The sequence below is a fragment of the Euleptes europaea genome, chromosome 3 (assembly GCF_029931775.1).
Source record: "Euleptes europaea isolate rEulEur1 chromosome 3, rEulEur1.hap1, whole genome shotgun sequence".
In the NCBI taxonomy this organism is placed as follows: Eukaryota; Metazoa; Chordata; class Lepidosauria; order Squamata; family Sphaerodactylidae; genus Euleptes; species Euleptes europaea.
In genome coordinates this window covers 73474515-73498432 of record NC_079314.1, presented here as the reverse complement: position 1 = coordinate 73498432, position 23918 = coordinate 73474515, and the positions used below count along the sequence as shown (strand labels likewise).

The 23918-nt window shown below is 39.9% G+C and overlaps 1 protein-coding gene across 1 annotated transcript in view; it reads right to left on the bottom strand.

Moving 5' to 3' along the window:
* Positions 1-324: 324 nt before the first annotated feature.
* Positions 325-23918, bottom strand: part of TRHDE (thyrotropin releasing hormone degrading enzyme) — a 267123-nt gene continuing 243529 nt past the window's right edge. Inside the window, exons 13-19 of the mRNA XM_056846509.1 lie at positions 19607-19754; positions 13079-13188; positions 11001-11108; positions 6501-6668; positions 5851-5991; positions 3492-3573; positions 325-931 (exon numbers count right to left, since the gene is read on the bottom strand). Coding sequence (XP_056702487.1) covers positions 788-931; positions 3492-3573; positions 5851-5991; positions 6501-6668; positions 11001-11108; positions 13079-13188; positions 19607-19754 — 901 coding nt within the window. The 3' untranslated portion in view covers positions 325-787. The remainder of the gene's footprint in view (positions 932-3491; positions 3574-5850; positions 5992-6500; positions 6669-11000; positions 11109-13078; positions 13189-19606; positions 19755-23918) is intronic.

Genomic DNA, 23918 nt, shown 5'->3' with positions numbered 1-23918 from the left:
CAAATATGTGCACACCCTACTGTCTTGAAGACTGTCTAAACCTATGATCAGAGAGCTACTTTGTTGTTAGCTGATCAACAGTGAATAAAATTCTCTTTTGAAATTACAGCACATTGTCAAAGTAATCCATCTCTCAATGGGTATGGATCTTTGACTTACATAAGGGAGTACTTAGACTATCAGTTAAATGACACTTTGCAACTCAAAAATAGAGTTAGCGTTCCAGTAGTAACTGAGACACAAAGGGAGTGCTGTCATAAATGTCCCGTGACATGTACAGGTGGCATATCATCACATGTTGCATGTATGTAGCTTTCACTTCCTTCTTTCCTACCTTGTTTTTCAAACACTGATTGTCATAGTCTTTGTGCTTTTGCATAATGCCCATCTTTGATGTAACAGAAATTCACATACAAAACATGGACACTTTAAGTAAGCATGCTGGATACAGGCAGGGACCGTATAACATGCACAATATTCCGAAGGATCTTCCTCCCCACCAAATGACAGAAACATTTACATGCACCACTTAATATCACATTTGGCCATGGTACAGTGAAAACTGGGTTTTGTAAGCATTCATGACCTTTTCTCTTTGTCAGAGTTTTTCCCCCTTCCCTTGGCTTTTACAGTTTTGAGGAGATTGGTGCAAAAATATAATATATCTATATCTATATATCCTTCCAAATGGAACTTGTCTTCATTGGATTTCCAGTCACAGGTTCTTTGAATTTCACATTGTGATTCTCCTCTTGCAAAACGTGGTACTCTCTGTCCGAAACACTGATTAGTGGGTCAGTGACTTCCTCAGCCACTGAAACAATTCCTCTTTATAAAGTGTTTGCCACCGGACATTGGCTTCCACAGTTTCCACAGCTCGGGAGAAAGAGGCAGCAGATCCCTCCTCATAGGTCTTTATAAAGTTCTTTAGCTGGAAATACAATTTAATGGGTTACTTTGGGGGTTAACTGACATGAACATGCTCTTCAAAGCTTATGAACAAGTCAAATACTGAAGACAAAGCTTTAAGGTTCCAGTGATATTTTGCAAGGAGATTTATTACAAAACACACTAAGGCAACATACTGTATCAATTAGGTATGATGCAATTGCTTCAAATTGTGCTGGAAGATACTGACGTGCCAATGCCTGATTATATTAACATCACTTCCTCCATCTCTCCTGTAGCCCAGCTGCTTTATGTTGCAGACAGCTGGGCTCTTATCAAGTTTTACTCCTACATTGGAAACTAAATCGGGAAAATTGGAAACACTCTTCATGTAGCTTGGGAAACCAAAGTTAGGCTAAAACAATCAAGCTTCATCAGTGAAGAGCTTTAGTTTTGTTCAGTTTTAACAGATGTATAGAATTAAGCTTGAAGAATGTATGTAATTCTTTACTGCAATTTAATAGGTATTTATGGATCAGTCCAAGGAGCTACTGGACAGTTACAAACCCCTTCTGGAGCAGTAAACAGAATAATTATTCTTGCAATCCTGAAGGGGGGTTAGATCTGCGATGGCCAGGAGCAGCAGAGCCTGCCGCCTCCTCAGAAGCTTCCCAGCTGCTGCAGAGATTAAGAAATCTTTTTTTAAAAAGGCAGCTCCACCCCCGGGAAGGCAGCTCCACCCCCGGGAAGACCATGGAAACGCAGGTGCAGGATTTCCCTGGAGGCATGGCTGTGCTGGCGCCAGGGCCCAGTGGCACCCAGACTCTGGCGTGTTTGCACCTGCACTGGTATAGGTGCCACCTTATTCCATGATAAGGTGGCACCTATATCGGTGCAGGGTCACACCAGCTTCAAAGGAGCTTTGCTCCCCCCTTCAGGAATGGGTTGCTCATCTTGCAAAAATATAAAAATTATTCTTAGCATTGCAATAATATAAAATAACATTAAAACTATGCTGTGAGGTAATCAGAGTATTTGTTTATTAAAAATATTTATATGTTCCTTTATAATCATAAGGTTTTCAGTGCAATATGTAAGAACAAAAGCAATCTACCAAAAATAATAAGTCAATAAAAACCATAACAAATAAAATGCACACTGCTATCCTCTGCAGAGTTACTCCAGTCTAAGCTTATTCCTTCTATCTGGGAGGGTCGTCCTCTTCCACTGAGCGCGCAGCTTCGGGAGGGACGCACATGGAGTGGTGAGGGAGGTAGACGACACCCGCCTAGCCAGCCAGATCAGCAGAATCCACCCTGGCGATCAATGGTGTGACAGATGTTGCAGCCTCACATCTAAGCTTATTGGGTTAGTAACTCAGCAGAGGAATGAACTGAAAAATACTGAGAACACTCATTCCTGAGCCTTTCAGCAGCTGGGGACAGCGTGGCCGGGGCACCAGCTTGGCACCTCCAAAGAGGTTTCCTGGTCACTGCAAAGCTAAAAAAGGCCTTTAAAAAAATTGAAAATGGGGAAAATAGGCCCATTGAAAACAGTGATGCTGCACCAAGAAAAACCTGGCATAGCAATGCTGTTGCTGGAGGGGGCATTCCCAGGCTGGAGGGGAAACGCCTGGGAATGCCCCCCCCATGCTGCGCTGCATTTCTCTTCCAGGGTTTAGGTCCTGGAGAGGCTGCGGCATAAGAGGAGCACCATGCAGCTCCACAACGACCACGTGCTGATGGAGCTTCCCCCGCCGTGAGCGTAAGTTATCTTTTTCCATGATAAGAGGGCATGCTGGTGGTGGGGTGATGCTGCCTCCACTACACTACCCAATTTAAGAAGATAGGACACTAATTTAGCAGCAATAAAGGCCAAATAATCCCATGAGGGAGAAATCCAGCCATAAATACAGAAACCTAATACATAAATACATAGACTAAAGGCACATGAGGTGCTAAAACATAACAAAGAAGTTGCCAGGCATTTAGTGGTGGGGAGGGAGTTCCACAAGTGAGGTAACACCACAGAAAAGGCCCTGTCCCTTGAGGTTACCCACCTGTCTTCCATATATGATGGAACACTCAACAGGGCCTCACATCCTGACCTTAATATTCAGCTAGGCTTTTATGGAAGAAAGCAATACTTAAAACACACCAGTTTTAAATCTCAGAACCAGAGCTTTGAATTGTGCTCAGATATGAATTTGCGGATGGTGTAATCAATTCAGAACTGGCAAGATATATTCTCATACAAATGCATCAGTCAGCAACCTTGCTGTTATATTCTGCATTAACTGAAGTTCCTGAACAGTCTTCAAGGGCAGCACCAGGTAAATAGAATTGGAACAAACACGTCTCAATGTCCTCATGGACTAAGGGTAAACATGTTTCTGAGAAAAAATGCAAAGGATCAGGCACTTAATCAAACAATTTGAAAGGGAACATCTTTGCTTTACATAAATAGTACTGAAGGAACAGTTGTAGACATTATATGACAGAATACCCTATGGCCATATGTGTAACCTTCTTATCAAATATATGAGAACTACAGAGGCCAAGAACACAAAATAGTTGCAAGTTTTGAGCCTGCATCATACTTACCTCATTTAATTCACTGTCTGTATTAAGAAATTCTGTGACTCCACTGATAAGTTTGGAATTCATAAATAATGCTTCTCCATATCTTCGACAGCAGGGGAAAGCACAAGGATATATTGAATGAAAATGACTTTGATTATTCAGACCTTAAAACATTATGATTATAGTAACACAATACATAGCAATTCCTTTCCTAGAGTTCTGGGTCAACAGCAAAGACCAGTGTGGTTGGAGTAGAATTCATACTTGCCTGTAAAAATTAAAAATTACTATGGTGGAGCTGAAGCTGAGCACAAAATTTGAGGGGAAACTGTGGGAGGCTACAGAGTGAGAAGTGCTTTCCCTAACACCTCAACCTCATCTTAGCTTGAAAGAAGGGCTAGCTATGAAGTTTGCCTACTGCGTGGGTAAAATGTCTCAGTCTTCCACTGCTGTTTTGAGCATAGGCTGCAACAGCTCCCCCTATCGCTCAGTGCAGAATTGCAGCACAGTATTGGAAGACCGATAAGCCTTGCCCATGCAAGGATTGAACTGCTCTCTCCCAGTACTGAAGAGAGGGGGACCCAACAGGAATAAAACTGAGAAGCAGCAATTAAAAGAATTAAAAAATATCAAAGGATACTGAGACTACAAAGTATCTGTCTGGTTTGCTTCCTGTTTGTATACTACCTATTTGTATCTGCATAATGTAACCAGATATGACTCTTTTAAAGCTGAGCTAATTTATCAGCATAGTGGTGTTTATCCCATTAGACATAAAACCATTCATGCCACTAACTAACTCTTCATAGATCTGACTGGCTTTTGTTGTCTTGTACTTAAAAACTGAAAACATAACTTTTCTAGTTTCAACCAGCTTGCCATAATTCTACATGAAAAAGACAAGCTGCTTTACCATATTTTCTGGTGAACAATGCAATGATGCTTTTTCTGTGTCATCTGATTATTTGCTTGGAAAAATGTTATATTGCCTCTCCAGAGTTGTGCTCAAAGTAGCTTCCAATTGAAATAATAAATTCTCAGTATAACAAACAAGCCATTAAAACAGCCCAAGGACATAAAACAACATAAAACTATCCATAAAACATACCCCAAGCCAGTAGCAGACCACAAAACAACCAAGAATACCTTACTGTCACTTAGGCACCAAGCAAACCTTAAGAGAGAGGGCATTCCACAGATGAGGAGCCACCACAGAAAATGCCCTGTCTCTAGATGCCACCTGCCTCGCTTCTGAAGGTGGGGGAAACAGGGCTTGAGAGGTCAGTCTTAACAAGCAGGCTGGACAGTTTGGTGGGAGACAGTCATTTATGTACCCTGGCCCCAAGTCGTTTGTTCACTGAACTTCCATTATATCATAAATATTGTAGCCATGATCCTTTCCAGCGAGGGTACTGTGAAGTTTCCACAGGACAGAACAGAGCCATGTTGCTTCCCTCCCTGTTTAGTTTGCAGATCAGCACCATTACAGATTGTTATAGGAAACAAATTGCTTATACTTCTCTCTCATTCCTTATCCGGACTCTCTGCTGTACATGATCAAAGAACTTAAGTATTGAGTGCTCAGGCCTCCCATTCACAGTAATTGCCCAGCATGCTGACTGACTATGCTGAGGCTCTGGGGAAGGCGTGAAACAGTGTTTCATTGTGCCTTAAGGAGATCTCTCCAGATGTAGTGCTGCGCTCACATAGAGAAGCATAGTATTGATAGTTTTCGTCATTTATTTTTTATAATTACTGTTGACTCAAGGGTTCGAGATCAAATAGTTATCTGATTCTCTCTTATATGTACACTCTGTCCTTGACTCGGTTGCAACCCTAAAGACATTTTCCTGGGAGTATGCCTCACTGAATAACATGTAACTTACTTCTGTCTAAACCTGCTTCGGATTGCTCGGTGAGCTGAGTTTCCTGTCAGTAATTTTGCATTTGTTCTGCATTATGCAGAAAAATCATCATAGGACTGTAATGTAAAAATGACCCACCTTTCAAGAATTTCAACCCAAATGTCCACTTGAGCAATATGAGCAGAGCTTCTGCTTGCTCAAGTGGACATTTGGGTTGAAATTCTTGAAAGGTGGGTCATTTTTACATTACAGTCCTGTGATGATTATTTCACCAACTGCTGCCTCCTGCCTTGTAGGGTGAGATAGGCTGATAAACTGAAGTTATGGATCTTCATCAGTGTGTGCTATATTGTGGGTTGGATCCTAAGATCTTGTCTGGTTAATGGTAGAGCTGAACTTTGCTATTTTACAAAGAAAGGCTCTGCTGATAACAGAAGAGAAATATGGGACATAATCCTGTATCAAAATACAATACTAAAAAAAACACTAAACCCTATATTAACATACTAATTTACCTTGCATTCAATATCTTCCATTTTTCTCTAAAAAACTTCCAAGCAAGATCTCTTCCGTGTGGATTTCTAGCTACGTGGATTATGACATCAATTGCATCCTGGTCCAAGACAACTTCTGAATTGAGAGATAGGTTAAGAAGCCTTGAATAATGGGAGAAGGGAGAAAAGTGGTTAGTTTTTTTACCAAATATCTCTCCATTATGCTGTTTGATATCTTAAGACTTGCAGAAATGATCATAAATTACTATTTGTTTATTGAATTCCATTGTAGAGCTTTCCATTTTTATTTGTGAATGACAGAAGACAAGAAAGATTGAGACATTTAAAAAGTTGCACCCTACAGGCATGTGCTATTGGAATTTGGTAAAAGCTGGGTCCAAATGAAGGGCTAGACTTTAACCATTCTAAATACTTCTCCAAGATAATGTTCACTCTAAAACAAAACCCAGTTCACAATTATTTCTATAGGAATTTGGAACGCATCATTTTGAAGAACTATAACACAAGCATTTCCACAGGTGATTGTATCAGTGTGAATACATTGTCAATACAAATCCTTACAATTACAGAAGAATGCTTGGGGGAAAATTATACTGTTAGTGGTACAACAATAAGTATAAAAAATGGAAATTTCAGTTCAGTCAACGCACCTGTTTAATAAATTTCTGTCATCACTACATGTTAAGGCTTCTAACAATATTTTCTTCTCAGATACTGCAATTGTAGAATGGAATTTCATCCAGATGAACTCCCATACATCTTCATCCATCAATGAAACTCCTGTGCAGTAGACGATGTCTCTTACATTTAATGGTATTCTTTTTTCAAAAAAGTATATCAGTAATATTATGTTAATAATATTTTCAACAAGAGGAACATGCAAGTTAAAATTACAAATATCTCGGTAAAACAAATGGACACCCAATGGAAATGGAGCTATATGAGTCCAATTCTCAAGCTTTGCCATTTTTCTTTACTCTTGCTACAGAAACAAAGCAGGTCTGACTTTGTCTTTATGGGAAGAAAGAGAAGAAGAACAGCTTCCATCATTATCTTACATGGGGAGTAGAGCTGGCCCGATTATTAAGATAATATTTGCAGGTCTATACTTTTTAGTAATCTAGTAGTAGTGTCCATTGACTACTATTATATCTGTGCAGTTGCATCTTCTGTTGAAAGTGGCAGTTAGGGATGTCTTTAGCAGTGGGGAAACATGGATGGCTCTGATCGCATGTCAATAACCTACAATAACCTGTTTTCATTCATGAATGCTTTTAATAGCAGATCTATATATCCAGATGTACTTCATCCAAACAAAATCTACCCAACAAAATGTGCTAAATGGAATTTTGTTGCAATATTAAGAAATAAGTAAACATAACACAAATCAAAGCATATAACTATAAAATCTTTAAAAGAATTCTTAGAAAAGATCTAAGTCAGGATTATGAATACAGAATTTATTTTTGTGTAAAAAGGACACTGATCATGAGAATGTAAATATTTCCATAGTTCTTTTGTTTTTTACCACCACGAACTTTCTAACAGATGTCATTTATTTGAGAGAAATTTTGATCTTTTTACCCGTTTATATGGACCATAGCTTTTTGAACTAAAAACAAAACAAAAACCCCAAGGTCTACATTTTAAAGTTTAATAGTTTCTTTAAAGCAACAGTTATGAAACTCTAATGGCCCATCTTCAGTTTTATTGCAGAAGCAGGCATTATTAGCACACTATATAAATGGATTTGAGAAGAAATAGTAGGGTCTTTTTGTTATTTAAATACTGATAACGATATTTCTAACAGGGCTATCTCACCCACTGTAATTTTTTTAAATCAAAGCTATGACAAATACTGCAGAGAGTATATAAGCATTAACTTTTGAAAGCATCATTTTAAATGAATTATTTTAATATTGTTGTGATTTATTTAACCTTATTTATCTTAAGAGACATGGTGAGGATAAAATATGTGGCTAACATAGATGCTGATAAAAAATTAAACTCTTTCAGCAAACGTTAAAAATTAAACAGAAAAAATAATTAACATCATGCTGTGCCTTTACAGAGAAATTTATTTCCCAATGATTAATAATAAAGCTTTACAAAGAGTTAAGAACAATCTTCTAAGTTATAATTAATTGTTACATGCTTGTTCGTGTTTAAACTAAGTTCTAACAAATGGAAATACATTTATAAAATGAGCCTTAATTATTTATCTTCCAGGCAAATGGTGTTCTAATTTCAAGTGTAATTGGATGCAGTTTAGGCAGTTCTTTGATTTACTGACATGTTTCAAATTGTTTACGGAAACTTTTAAGAAAGAAAATTAATCAGAAGTCCTGTATTAATTCTGAGAATTTAGCCAAAGTTTATTATACAAGATGTCACTAATTACAGATTTTTTAAAATATAAAACTCCCACAAGAATAAAAATGCTTTGAACTTCTGAACATATGTAATAATATGTCGTTTTCTTTTAGCTTTATTACTCAGAATACAAATGTAGAGGACTTATCTTCAGAAGAAACTCTGAAAGGAATAATATATTTTAAAGCACGTTTTGCTTTCAAAACTGATGCATTGCAAAGGTTAAAGAGGTTAACAAGGCTGATTCTCGGGCTCAGGCAGACCGTATGGTAATTCTTTTAATTTTTTAGGCTGAGCCACTACATTGTCATGAGTTAGGAGTGTGAGTAATGTACTTCTTCACACATGAAAGGGCTGCAGCAAACATCTTAATTTTCTGAAAGCAATAGCTTCCACAGCACAGTACTACAGATGATTTTCAGCTACTGCATTTTAATTCACAATACATATTTAAATGGCCGCATATATTTAAGTGGGCTTTGCTAGTTTTCATTTAACCATCTAGGTTTCAGAGATTTCCAATGGTTTCAACACAATGATACCAACTCAGGTTTATACTTGTGCTCTCAGGCAATATCTGCAATTCCTGCTGTCACAACTCTGATGTGTAAAAAAAGGAGGAGAAACAATTATAAGGTATCTACACACCATTTTCCCTTTTCTTATTTTAGTTTGCTGATGCAATATCTTTTTTTAGGAACACGGATGCCTCTTTTATTCAGCACTGGTCTAGCGATTGTGATACATGTGGGTTTAGTAAGAGAAGAAATGGTTTACATAGTAGGGAATTTTAACCCTTTCAGAGATGACACATTCCACTAACTCTAAAAGATCAACTATGATTGGATGATTCCTAACACATGTGTAATTAACACTCCTTTATTTTACATATCCAGAAGTTGTAAAATAATCTACAAGGTAACAATAAATACAGGAAAATCTAAACTGTGTTAATTTTGAACCTACCATAAATAACCAGAAACATACAAAAGAAAATTACTAGTATATATTTTCCTTCTCCAATCTCAGTATTTTTCATTTCCAACAGAACTATATAAGCAAAACTACATGAAGATTTCACATGAAAAGATCTACTTAAAGGTCACTTGGTCAAAGTTCTTTACATGCAATAAGCATTTAAATTATTCCTATTCACCCGATCAAAGGTGCATCTTTATCTTAGTCTTATATACACCTATTGAAGACTAAGAATAAATTACATTTTCACTCTCAGTCACAGTAATTCATGCAACCGTCACCTCCAGACTTGATTACTGTAACTTACTCTATGCAGGGCTACCTTTGAGGCTGCTCCGGAAGTTGCAGCTGGTCCAGAATGCAGCTGCTCAGGTCCTCATGAGGATCCCTTGGAGAGCTCATATACAACCCATGCTCTGGCAGCTGCACTGGCTCCCAGGTGTTTTTCAGATCAGGTTCAAGGTCTTGGTACTTACCCATAAAGCCCTAAATGGTCTGGGACCTTAGTATTTTTGGGATCGCCTTCTCCAATATACTCCCCAGAGAGCCCTTTGTTCATCTGTGGACAACTTTCTGGTGGTCCCTAGGCCAAAGGCCATCCAGTTGTCCTCAGCCAGGGCCAGACCCTTCTCAACTATGACCCTGGCCTGGTAGAACTCTCTGTCGAAGAAGACCCTGACCATTAAAGATCTGGCTCAGTTTTGTCAGGCCTGCAAACCTGAGATGTTCCTCTGGGCCTATAGTTGAGAATAGCAATGGTTAAATGGCTAACCATTACTGTAACTCGCTCTATGCAGAGCTACCCTTGGATCCTGCACCCCCTCCATTTGTTTGCCACCTGGTCCCTCCACCTAGCAGTTCTCCCGATTACCACCTGGGCTGCCTCTAGCTGTTGTACCCCCGGTTTTCTGTAGGTCATCATTGAATTTAATCTGGGATGCTTATTTTAATTAGCCATCTTTTATGGTTTAATTGTAATAAATTGAGTTATTGTAGTTCTAAAGTTTTAATTATTGTATCATTTTTTGTGAGCCACTCTGAGCCCTGCTAGACGGGGGAGGGTGAGATATAAGTATAAGCAATAAATAAAATTTTAAAAAACCCATGCACTCACAACAGTCTCAAAGTGGACAGTCACGTTAGTCTGTCATAGCAGAACAAAATTCTAGACCATTAGCACCTTAAATAAAAACCAACAAGATTTTCCAGAGCAGTTACTTTTTTGAGTCAAAGCTCACTTTGTCAAGTACAAAAATGTATCCCCTGGGAAATGTTGGTACTTAAAGATGCTACTAGACTCAAATTAAATTTAACAGTCTCCAGGGCTCTACAATTTAGGGCTCTGTGATGTAATCATTCATAATAAGATTTGTGTTTTTGAATACAAAATGGTGAAAGTCCAATCTAAAGAAAACTTGTTACTGATTTGTGGAGATAGCTACACTTCTCTATGATGATGGGGGGAAGTAGAGTTTGTATTGGATGCTATGGTGTCATTCAGCAGCTCCTCAGATGGAATGATTTTTCTGCTGGAGAGGAGGGTAGGGTGAACTTTGCTGAATCTCTCCTGCAGTTGACTCCTAGTATGGCTCTGAAACTGTTCCTTCAGGTCCACTGACTCAAATAACCATGATTTGAGGAGTACAGATATGTGCACTCACATATCACTCTCTATCTCTTCAGCTTCATGCTTGCAAAATCCAGTGTCTGCCTTTCTCCCACAGAATTCCCAATCCAAAAGATGCAGCTATTCTTTAAAAAAAAATAAAAAATTTTTTTTAAAAACTTTCTTCTTTTACCTGTTTCTGTTGCTGGAAATCCAATCTGAAATTAATGTTGCAGCCTGCTGGTGGCAGTGCTTATTGCCAAAGCTGCAAGCCAGCATAATGACTTCACGGCGTAATTCCCTGGTTATTACAAAATATAAACAAAAAAGCATTAGAGGCATGTTAATAAATAAATGTGCTCAAGTGCCACATGAAAATAATACCTAACTATCTGAAGAAGTGAGTTGTGACTCTCATGAAAGCTCATATCCTGCCAGAAATTTTGTTAATCTTTAAGGTGTTAGTGGACTCTAGTTTTCTTCTACCTAATTACCAAGGTTAGGAGCCCCGTGGCGCAGAGTGGTAAGCTGCAGTACTGCAGCCAAAAGCTCTGCTCACAACCTGAGTTCGATCCCAATGGAAGTCGGTTTCAGGTAGCAGGCTCAAGGTTGACTCAGCCTTCCATCCTTCCATCGGTGAAATGAGTATCCAGCTTGCTGGGGGTAAAGGGAAGATGACTGGGGAAGGCACTGGCAGAACACCCCATGAACAAAGTCTGTCTTGGAAACTCGGGATGTGACGTCACCCCATGGGTCAGGAATGACCCGGCGCTTGCACAGGGGACCTTTACCTTAATTAGCAAGGTAATTAATGCAAAAATATTAGCAAGTGGTTAACAGTAGATCGTAAAATGACCGTCGTGAACTATGAGCAATGTGGTAGGTTAGGCCAAGAGAGAGTGATTAGCTTGACATAATCCAGGGAGCTTCCTAACTGAGTGGGGACTTGAATCTGGAACTCCAAGGTCCTAGTCCAAGACCCTAACCACTTTATCATACTGACTTTCACAGAGTTCCTTCCAGTCTATTCTCCTATTATGCCATGTTTCCACCTCAACTCTGGTTATCTTCTGGTAAGGAACGAGGATTTTGAGAACATGGTAATAGATTTCCCATGCAAAAAAGAAGTATATTCCTTTGAGATTTATAAATATATTAAAAAATTAACAAATGGATGCTCCAGAATTTAATGTTTTTATTTTTGTTTTTTATATTATTAATGTTTTTATTTTTATTTTTGTTGTCAATGAAGCTGTTCAAGAACATGCCCATGCAACAAAACTCACCCCCCACAGGTATGAAAACTCAAATTCACAGAGTTAGTTTTGAAGGGTTTTTGCTGTTGCTGTTTTTCTGCTGCAACAAAACAACAACAAATGTTTCTCAGAACACACAGGGTTACCGTATTTTTCCGTGTATAAGATGCCCCCATGTATAAGATGACCACTATATGTTTTAACCAAAATTAAGGGGGAAAGGGGGTCGTCTTATACATGGGGGTGTAGGGGAAAATACTGTGGGGAAAAGAGTGGGGACCCTAGGGAGGCCGGTTGCTGGCGACCAGGCTCTTCCCTCCGCTCTTTCTCCCGACTGTCAGCTGACAGAAAGAGCTGAGGCTGGCCAGGGCAACCTCCCCCCTGCATTCCGTGTATAAGATGACCCCTATTTTTCTACGTAATTTTTTTTAGAAAAAAGGGTTGTCTTATACATGGAAAAATACGGTAGTTATGAATTGACTTCTTTCATTTGTGTGTGTGTGTGTTTATTACAGAAATTAAAAACTCTGGAAAAACACTGGCTCCTATATGATGAATTCTGCTCTGGTGAGTATATCCAGGAATGTGGAAACCCAAAATTTTGCAGAAAAAGTTTGCATAAGCATTCCTAGTAACTACATTTAAAATTTTATAATGTTTGCAGTTTTCATTTACAAATATGCAACACTAGTCAATCTCCAAAAGGAAATTAACAATATATTAAACTTAGATGTGTTTTTTTCAAATTCTTTAAAGAGGTGGTGACTTCTTAGTAGTACTGCCTCAATATAAATTAAGAAAAACTAAGGCACAAACCAACCACAGTTCGTATTTCAAGAGGTTAAAAAGTCCTTAACCATCTCTCATGGAAAGCAGTGGTCTTGGCTGGGTTGTGTCCTTCCTCCAGAAAAACAACAACAGAATAAAGTGCTAAACTTGAAGAATAAATTAAGTTTCAACAATTCACGTTACTACAAGTATTTTGCCACAATAAAAAAAAAAAGTATGACAGTACTCATGCTGGTAGGAAGCTTGGTAGGAAGCTTGAACAAAGGATTTGTCCACATTATTTGTTGGCCATCCAAGCTTCAGGTACATTGAAGCAACTTGTCTTAGTATATATTCCTGAGAGACAGAAAAAAAACAGCATTAAATAGTTAAAGTATCATTCTCCATTCAATTAACAATATTATTAAAATAATTACAACTTAAATTGTACTTCCAGTCAGGCACTGGAACACTTCTACATAACCCTTTATGATCAGTGGTGGCCAGTCTTTTTGGCAAGTGTGCCACAAGTCAGGTCCAAAGACTGAGATGACAATCTAGAAAAGGGTTGCAAACATCCATTTGTAAATAAATGCCTCAAATATGAACAGAGTTATTTCTGACATTTGGTAGTTGTTGGAAAATGTCTCATCTGATAATTATTTTTGTTCCCTGCTGTCTTATTTCATTTTCTCAGGCAGCTGGGGTGGCTGCAAGGGAAGAATGTCACATATGAATCATAAGCACTGGTAAGGCACAATCTAAGCACTCTTCTAAGCCCACTGAAATCAACTCTGCTTAGAACTGTAGTCAGTATGTATTTATTTCTTCATTCAATTTATACCCTGCCCCCTTCCCAACCCAAGTCGGGGTCCTTGTTCAACTGGAACAGTTAGCTCATGTTCCTACCAAACAGGATTGTCAGGATTGATTTTTCTGCACATGGTTTTCACTTTCTGTCTATCACTGCATGTCTCATGGCTTTAGGAAAACTTTCTGATTCTATATAATCATAACTCCAGGTTGTTCTCCGGAGCTATGCCTAATAGGCTAAAGGAAACAGCTTGTATCCCATAATAATAAAGATCTCTAGTCTTGGGAAGGAGGAGATAAAGCATACACTACTCAGCATTTGCTATTCCAAATATAACAAGAGAATAACACCTGAGGGAAAACATCCGGGGACTAATATATTGGAAAGGGCAGATGGAGAATCCCTTTACTGATGGCCACAATTCTGAAAATTTCATTCTATTAAGATGGGGAGGAAGAAGAACTCAAAAATCCACACATATACTAAATCCAACTGAAATTACCTGAATCAGTTTCCAACTTTTGCTTCTGCACACCCTTGCTGTAGATCATACCTCACATGAACTCTAGCTACCTTTGTGTATTGATTGCATTTTCTGTCTAATCTAGTAAACTGGCAAAGAGGTAGGAAAGTGCAGGAGAAGGGGCAGACAATAGATCTAACTGTACTCTGACCAGGATTGTAGGCATTCAAGTTTTGATCCAGCAGCACCATGCTTCTCATAATATGCATTCCCCTAGAAATGTCAGATGAGTCCAGAAAAGTTTGCATACAATGTGCATATATGATTATCTAAATTAAAATCTGTACTCAATTTAAGAGCACAGCCTTGGGTTTAGCACCATTAAAATCCCACTGGTTTCAATAGGAGAAGGTAAAGCAGGAATTTAACGGTCCCTCTGAAATAAATGGGGATTAAAAGTGCTTAACATTAGCTGGATTTTGCTTTAAAACATACTTGACACAGGTATGATAACATGCTGGTTCTTCGACAGGTTAGTATTTACCTTGGCGAGGCTAGTCTCACCTTAAAAATGCATGTTTGAGTAATGTCCATCATTAAACATTTATAAGTGACACATTTAGGCCACACACAAAGATGAAATTGATAGGCTTGGCTGTCTTTATATACATAGATATGGCAAAACCATTACACAGGCACAGCCAATTGATGTAATAATATTGAATAATGTGAGCTGCATACCAAGACTGGACAATTTAATGAGATCTGTATTTCATGTCCTTTTAGTTGTTGGCATTTTTAAAAGCAAAGGCAAAAGCAGGGTAACAAGCTCTCTACTTTAGACCTGTACACAACTGGTACCTTTACTTTCTGTACCAAGCTAAATTGTATGTCTCTGTCACTACAGGCATATCATAATTTTCTTGCTGCCATATTTTCCTGTTTTTTTTAAAAGAAACATAAATGCAACCTTAAAATGTATTTTCAGATTATATTAGCACAATATAAGAATGGATAACTTCCATTTACACTGTAACATATTCAGCTGCATGTTATGACAGGAGGAAAAGTAATACATAGGGTACCTTTCTTTAGCAGTTAAGTTATTCTGGAGACTAAAAATTAAGGTTATTGTTGTAAGCTGTTGCATGAGATCTTGGGGACAAGCAAAAGTGATAAAGAACCACCCAGCATTACTTCTACTATACATTTACTAAAATTTCCATTTTGTTGCTGGCAGGCTAAATGCAGAATGGATATATAACAAGGAAGGAAACATACATCAGATGGTGATATTCAAGTCAAAGGTTATAATGACCACAAAGAAAATCCCCAAACTAAAGGTTACAAATCAGCTAAAGTTAACAGTGCACTTAGCACTGCAACCCTCTGCCTGTTTACTCAGAAGTAAGTCCTACTTCATTCATTGGAATTCACTCCCAGGTAAGCCGGCATAGGTCTGTTTCTTTTCAGTGAAAAGATTTAAGAATGCACTTAAATTTTCCACTAAAATCAGTGACACTTAAAAGTGAATATCCATCATGCCCAAAGTAAATTTCTATATAGTGTCTCCACAGAATCAGTATTCTGTATAAGAAATGCACATTTTTTTCATTTCTTGTTCTTAGTCTGCTGTATGTGTTATCTGAAACTGTATCCCTCTCCATGTGGGAAAGGGCAATTCTTTCTCCAAACAGCTGTAATAATTCTGTGGGGAATGATGTTGGCCTTTTATGCATAGGTTGTTTCCATCGCTGTCAAACACCAGCTACTTTGGGACTTTGTTTTCATTATGCAAGTATTTTCCGACCTGTAGAAGTTGCCTCGCTCTCCCCTCACGTTTTCCACATGTTTTGTGTATGCTGTTTTACCCTGAATTTAATATCTGCCTCAATCTCAAATTGAAAGCTGGTCCTGTGCATACTTGTCAATGGGGTTTTTCCCCATGCCCATTCTTGCTTCTCCCCCCCACTTCTCTCTCTCACTTGACTTTCCTCCCTCATCCAAACCTCCCCTCAAAGCCATCTTTTTTTTTGCTTACAGGAGAATGCTAGAATAGTCAAATAGAGCTGTTGATTTGGTTCGGGCCGAACCGAAAAACAGCCGAATTTTCCCCGATTTGGCTGTTTTTCGGTTCGGACGAATTGAACTCAAAAAAGGCGGGAAACGGGGGAGCCGAATTTGCCGACTTCGGGGGTTTGGCGAATAAATTCAGCAGATTCGGGGACCCCCCACGCCTTCACGGGGCTTCCATGAAGGCGCGGGGAGGGGGCCCTTTAAACATGTCTGCGCCTCCCAGCTGGGAGGCGCAGATCTGTTTAAAGGGCCCCTCGCGCAGAGAGAGCAGAGGGGCTTGACAACCCCTGGCCAGCCTTGCCGGGAGTCCCGGCAGGGCTGGGGGGGCCTGGAAACCCTCTGCGCTGCCTGCGAATACAGCGCAGAGGGGCTTGTTGGGGGGCCCTTTAAACAGATCTGCGCCTCCCAGCTGGGAGGCGCAGATCTGTTTAAAGCCCCCCCCCCCCCGCGCGCCTTCAGGGAATCCCCCTGAAGGCGTGCGGGGGGGCGAATTTTCCCCTGAACTCTGGATCCCCACCGCATTTTGGGGATCCGGAGCGGGGGAGTTCGGACTTTGGCACGGCCCGAATAAAAATGGGCCGAATTTTGCCGAAGCCGAACTATACCGAATTTTTTTTTCAACAGCCCTATAGTCAAATGACCTATGAGGCTGCTAATTTCTCCAGTCTCCATTTAATGTCCTCTTCAACTGCTCCCCCCCCAGCCCATTTTAATTTTTGTTTGTTTGTGAGTGCAGGACTAGCGATTGGATATTGGAATAATCACAAATGACCTATGTGCTGACTGAACTCCTGCCCAACCTGTCTGCCACACATCCTGTCCTTGCTTCCTTCCTCTCTTCCATCACCTTCTTTCTTTCCTTCCATAGCTGCCTCCCCCTTCTCTTCTCTTTCCTCTTTATCTCCTTCCTTGTATCTGTTATGTTGGGGAAAGGGGAGTTTTGCTGATGGGAAGCTGAAACTCAGGCAGGAAAAACAAAAAAGTCAGGAGGCAAGTGGGGGAGGGGGCTCTTTTAGGTACTGCTTGGGAGGGATCCCCCCTCATGGCCAACCCTTTCAGGGGCCAGGGCCAATTGGCTTTGCGAGCCCAAGGAAAGGTTCTGTTGCCCCTGGAGCAGTGGGGCAAAGGGATTCATTTTGTCCCACACCAGGGAGATCCTATTGGTTTCCTCCTGCTGGCTCTCTCCCCATCCACTGATCCCAACCAGGCAAGATTTCTTTCGGAGACTGGGAGCCACTCTCAAGTGCTCCTCTGGTTGACTTTCTCACGGCAGAAGATGTGGGGGGGGGGAGGTCACCAGTGGCTGCTTATTTCTCCAGTCTCTATTTAACCTGTCCTGTTCTGCTTATCCCCCCACCCATCTTTGAGTGTGTGTGTGTGTGACTGCAACACTAGCGATAAAATGATGAAATGGTAAAAAAAAAGACCATGTGAGTGTTCTTCTGTCCTCTGCACTGAGATAACCAGAAACAATTTTTGTGGGGAGGGTTTTGTCTGAGCTCCCCTTCATCATCGGCTCAGTTAAAATGAAAGAATCCCACTGTGGGGCTGGTGATGTCTTTCGAAAAAAACACCACAGTCAATTAAAAGCCAGTATTTTCCTGTTGCTTGCGATCTATTATCGTTAGGGCATATATGTGATTTAAAAAGGGGGGACTGACAAACTGCGTAATGATGACATTGTTGACCATCGTTGACCGCTCCCCCTTAGACACTCCACATTTTCACTGGTGCATGCAGAAATTTACTTCAAGTGATCCCAAATACTCCTGGAATTCCTTCAGGGGAAAAGCCCCTGTGCAGAGTGATTTGAAAATTCAACCCAAATACTGTGCATTGAGAGAGCAGCATATCCAGCGAAAACAGCCCATGCATAAAAGGCCTATGACTCCCACTGGATAATTTAGTGACATAAGAAGGATGGATATTTTAAAAATAGTCCCATAACAGGAAACCCATAATGTGAAATAATGGCTTAATTACATTAAGCATATTAATTGCACATCCAAACCCAAGCCACCACACTAACTTGGGTACTTCAAACACAAAATTGAGTCAGGTTATGAAGCTGACAGATTAACCACAATATTAACTATTATTTCACAGTATTAATTTATGAAGTATCCTGGCTTAATCCTGGTTTACTGTTTTACACTGATGCTCTGTGCCTGCCCCGCCTACACAGTCACCAGGCAAGAGTGGTTCAAAAATGTAACTGCTCTTGCCTGCAACCAGCTCACTAGCGCCAAGCCTTTTTCCGTCCTTTGCTCTGAGCCAGCCTCTCAACAGGCTCCCTGCTCAGCCGCCACTCTCTTAAATAAACAGGAGCATGTCAAGTTCTTTCCATGAATCCCTATGGGGGGGGGGGGGAAAGCAAGTACACTATTTATATTTGTTACAAGAGAAACTGGATGGAGGGGCGGGGCTGTGTGGAGGGAAAGCAAACTCCCTATCTCAGTATTTCCTGCATTGAAGTCCCCCTTTTATAACCCGCCTATAATATTCACAACTCTTAGAATCATAGAATCATAGAGTTGGAAGGGACCACCAGGGCCATCAAGTCCAACCCCCTGCACAATGCAGGAAATTCACAACTACCTCCCCCCTCCACACCCCTAGTGACCAGAAGATGGCCAAGATGCCCACAGCTTGGTACTTGCTTTCTTTGGTCATAAAATTATTTAATGTACTTCATCGGTCTCAGTGGGGTGTGCAGGCTCATCTAGGTTTTTCTAGGTTTGGGGCTCCTGAACACTCTGGTATCGGCTTGGCAAAGAGTCAAAAATCTGCCAGGCCATACATTGGGAGAGAGAGACACAGTACCTCATACATGAGTCATGTATGGCATGGACCACAGACAGAATTCATGGGTGGATGTATTTGGCTGTCGTCTGTGTTTGGGTGGTTCACTGAAATAGTTAGCAGGAGGTTTTCCTCATTTTTTTAAGGAAAGAGTTAATATGGAAGCCTGGTAGCTTTCTTCACTAGTTTCTGAGAAAGGTGATCATCATGGCTCAGAGGTGAAGATTCCACACCTTCATGTTGCCTTCAACCAATAGTAAGTTGGTTGGTGTTGTTGCAAGGCTTTATCGGCTGTGTGCTACAAGCGGGATGGGAGAGCATCTGGGTCTCCGATGTGAAAGCAGGGGTAAAAAACAGTGCTGAAGCCGGAAACTTCAGACAAGCCACAATTCACTGGTCATGTATGGGCCCAATCCCGGTTTCACTAACTAGCCATAAATAAAATAAGACATGATTTCATGCTGTGTCTGAACTGAGCCAATATTATAATTGAACATGTACTTGTGGAATATTGCACAAATGCCATACTGCATTCAGGACATTCTTTGATCACATAGAAAGGCCCTTGGCTAGTTAAAGGATCTTACTGGTAACAACAGGAAAGAGAAAAAAATCCTTACATTGAAGATGTTGTAGTTTTCAGTACGGTCCAGCAATTTATCTAGAGGATAAAGAGCTTGGCTGGCAGCATGCCAAGGCAGAAATTCCTTTTCCTTAGATAGGTATCTTATAATCTCCAGTGGAATATGCTGAGGCAAATAGCCAGCTCTGTACAACCAAGAAAGGTACAGTTAATTATTATTCGGAAAAATATACTAATGACACCAGGGAAGATATGCACTCACCAGCAAGCAACCACTGTCAAACTTTTAGATTGTACTAAAGTTTTAACAGAGTTGCGTTGGAACACAGGCAAGGATAATGCTGCTGCAGTCATCTTGTTTGTGGACTTCCTAGAGCCACCTGGTTTAAATGGATTGAATGTGATTTATTCCTGTTATTGTGCAGCATGTGAGCTGCCCTGTGCCTGAACTTGGTCAGGGAGGGGCGGGATATGAATCTAATAAATAAATAAATAAAATAAACCCCTGCTGTTTCCTCCTCTAAAATCTGGGATTAGGGTTAAAAGATTAGGTTTGATGCTCAGGTAATTTAAACCACTAAAGAAAAGTAAGTATTTCACAGTGGGGACATGGTGTTCAGGCAGTCTTAAGTCCCAACAGCTCTCACTGCTGAAAAAACAAGGTCTTGGGCAGGGGGATCTGAATAAATTTGGACCATGAACACCTTTTCTGGCACCAGCCGAGTGTTTTTAGGAAGTGGGTAGGACCAAGCAGGGCTTGGTCCAGCAAGGGTACTGAATGGCTACTGGAGATCTGATTGGCTGTGTAGATTTTTTAAAACATTTCTTTGGCAGCAGCTGCCACCACAGCACAGGAATCTTCACTGTATTACTGAAGTAAAAATATGGCAACTATTTGTGGCTGGCTCTGCCTCCTGCAGCAACCATTTTGTGGCAGCCTTTCCGGAGCTGTGCCCACCATGCTGTGTCAGAATTCCAAAGGTACCCATAGGCTCAAAAAGGTTGGGGACTCCTGGTGTAGAAAGATTGCTGGAGCATGTAAAATGAACTTCAAGCTCATCAAATCCTAACCAAAGTTCAGTCCCTGTAAGGTTCCAAATAATTTGATATTTATTATTTAGAAGTCACTAACTAACAGGAGAAATATCAGTAATTGGAGAAGCACTGTGACTCTTAGAGAAGAAAGAAAGCAGTCTTCACATTTTTAAAAATCAAACTATCAGTTAGACGACTTAAAGTAACTCATAAACTATAATACAACATGACTTACCGCATTCCAAAATAGTTGTGACAGAATTTAATATTTAAATGACCGAATACAGGTTTTTTTTTTTATTAGGAGGGTTTTCATTGAGTCAGCTCAATGGAAGGTGGAAGGAGATATTTTTGTCTCTTGCGTAACTACATTCTGACCTTGGTTTGTTCCCTTACATTGAGCAACTGAACTCAGAGACAGATCCCAACACATTCATTTCCCCCTTAGGGACAAAGTACCAAATGGTAGTGTAATTGGCAAGGGAAAATTATTACTCCATTCTGAATTATTTCCTTCATAAATCCAAAACCAGTCAAAGAGACTATGTCACAAAAACGACAGGGTTTCTGTAGAGCACTGAGAGTCCCACATACAAGCGTAACATAAATCCACAAGCCCACCGCCCACCAGAGCCATTCTGAGCTGTGCTTAAATCAAAATTAGAAAACCCAAGCTGCCCACAAAATGGCTGGCAATGTTGAAGCAATGGAAATGAGGTGATTTAGTTGCGATGGCTCTAAAAACCACTCTGCATCATCTGTTTCATATGGAATTTATAGAACGTGACTAGCTTATTACAGTTTAGATAATACTGAAATGGGGAAGGGGGTGGTGGTGGTGGTGACAGTGAGCTCATACCTTTCCATGCTGATCTACAGCAAAGATTATTTTATTTCAGTGGCTTGGCCTCCGTACAAGTTTTGAATTGTTTATAAAATGAACTTTTAGGCTTGGATCCCAAGTACCCTTTCCATTTGCAGTAGGCATCTCCACTGGCAGAAGAGGGAGAGGGGGATTTTCATTTATTTCCCTCCTCTCACTGGAAACTCCCCACTTTGTACATCCTGGTGTTCCTGGAGAGGAAGTCCACTGATCCACAGGGCTACAACCACAGCCAGCGTGGTGTAGTGGTTAAGAGTGGTGGTTTGGAGTGGTGGACTCTGATCTGGAGAACAGGGTTTGATTCCCCACTCCTCCAAATGAGTGGTGGAGGCTAATCTGGTGATCCGGATTTATTTCCCCACTCCTACACATGAAGCCAGCTGGGTGACCTTGGGCTAGTCACAGTTCTCTTAGAGCTCTCTCAGCCCCACCTACCTCACAGGGTGTCTGTTGTGGGGAGGGGAAGGGAAGGTGATTGTAAGCCAGATTGATTCTTCCTTAAGTGGTAGGGAAAGTTAGCATAGAAAAACCAACTCTTCTTCTGCTACAATTTCAAGGGGCACCGATGACTGTAGCAGAAGGGAGGTTAGAAATTTACCATTAATGCAATGCAGCTCTGCTAGCACTGCATAGGATCCAAGGTTAATTATATAACATTCAGTGAACTTAGTTCTGATTTTCATTTCTGTGATTTCACGTTGGAAAATAAAAGATAAGTCAGGGTAAGTATAAAGGTGAATTTTATATGTAACTGCAAACTCTGTATTGGTATGTCATAAAAAAAGGACTAAGAAGCTATTTCGCTAAGAAGTCATAAACTAGTGTCTTCAGTCCTTTATAATAGGTAATCATTGCAATGGTGGTGAAAATTATTAAGAAGAGTGAGATCTTAGGCAACAGCAAGCAATATGTTGCCAAGTTGCTTCTTTAGCTACCCATTATGGTTATCTTTGGACATTCATGTCTTACAAGACAGGTAGCCAGAAGCTCAACTCTAAAACATTAACACATTTGCTGTAAACAAAGGAGTTGTAACGAATTGGGGAGAAAACTGGGATAGAAATAGCTTTAAAAATAAATATCTCGATAACAGTTTAAAGATTTTTTTAAAAAAATTGTATGGGCCTTTATTTTTTGCTTTAAAAAAAGTACCATTACTGATCTATTTGGGTTATTTCAATAAGCAAAGATGCTGTATCTGTAGAAATGCCTCTGTAGTATACACAACACTCATTTCATGCCTTTGCTGTACAACAAACCAAAAATAAGATGTGTTAGCAGGGTCAGAATGTTTGGCTTCTTATATTCACAACTACAGATAGAAATCTGAAGTACTTGTCCCTAGGAAGGTGTAAGGTCAAGGCTTTTCATGTTTACTGTATTGTCAAACATAGAGTAAACCACTGATTGGAATCTTAAACATTATACAGAAATGCCTCTATCCATCAATTCCAACAACTAGCACTCCTGATACAGGCATCTTCTACAAAGTTTATGGCTAAAAATCAGCCAGAGACCCCTGTAGGAAGCAGCACTTAAATACTGTAGCATTATTACGATGAACCAAACATGCAGTGCACAATGGAAATCTGAATCTATAATGTCAGCTTTATATCACATTCATCCAGCCTTTTTAAATTCAAATATTTGTATATACTTGACATGCTTGATATTACCTATGGTTATGTACCCATTTGATTTGTGATCCTTCTCCTCAGTACACTGGCCATTTCTCAAACATTACACTATCCAGATTAACAGGAATAATGCTGTGTATTTCTACTGTTTAATTTTGCACTGAACTCACAGTCCAAGATTAATTTCATTTCTTTGATAGAAAGGTATTTTTTAAGGAAGCCTTCATCAGTTACATTTACCTTTGCCCTATCTTCATAATGGTGCTAGCTTTTCTAATGAAACTCTTGATGAGCAACTGCCCTGACTATCGCAACAGCAGCAGCAGCAGCAGCAACAAAAACCTTTAATCCTCAAAATGTTTAGTTCAGAGTAATCTCACTAAATTAAATGTTCCTGCACGAATTAGATGGCTGTGGTCTTGGTGAATCATAAAATGTGGATTTAGGCAGCCACCGTATTACTACTTGTGAATGAACCAAAGAGAACTGTATCAACAACTGCATGTGAGAGGTGATATTTGGAAAGATTTGAATGTTTGGATGGGAATCGTGCCTATTGCTCTAATCTCTGATGTTTAAATTGGTCGAAAAAACCTGACTTTTCTGGCCATTAGTTTGAACAGGGGTTTTAAAAACATCATTAAGGATAATATGGATCCAATTATCTTGAATATGCTTGAAGACTTTGGATGTTGTAATGAATTAATCTGGATCTCTGGGGAAGGATTAGTGTGATAAAGATGACTACAAATTCACACTTTAATTTTGCTACACAGATGCTCCCAAAACAGAGA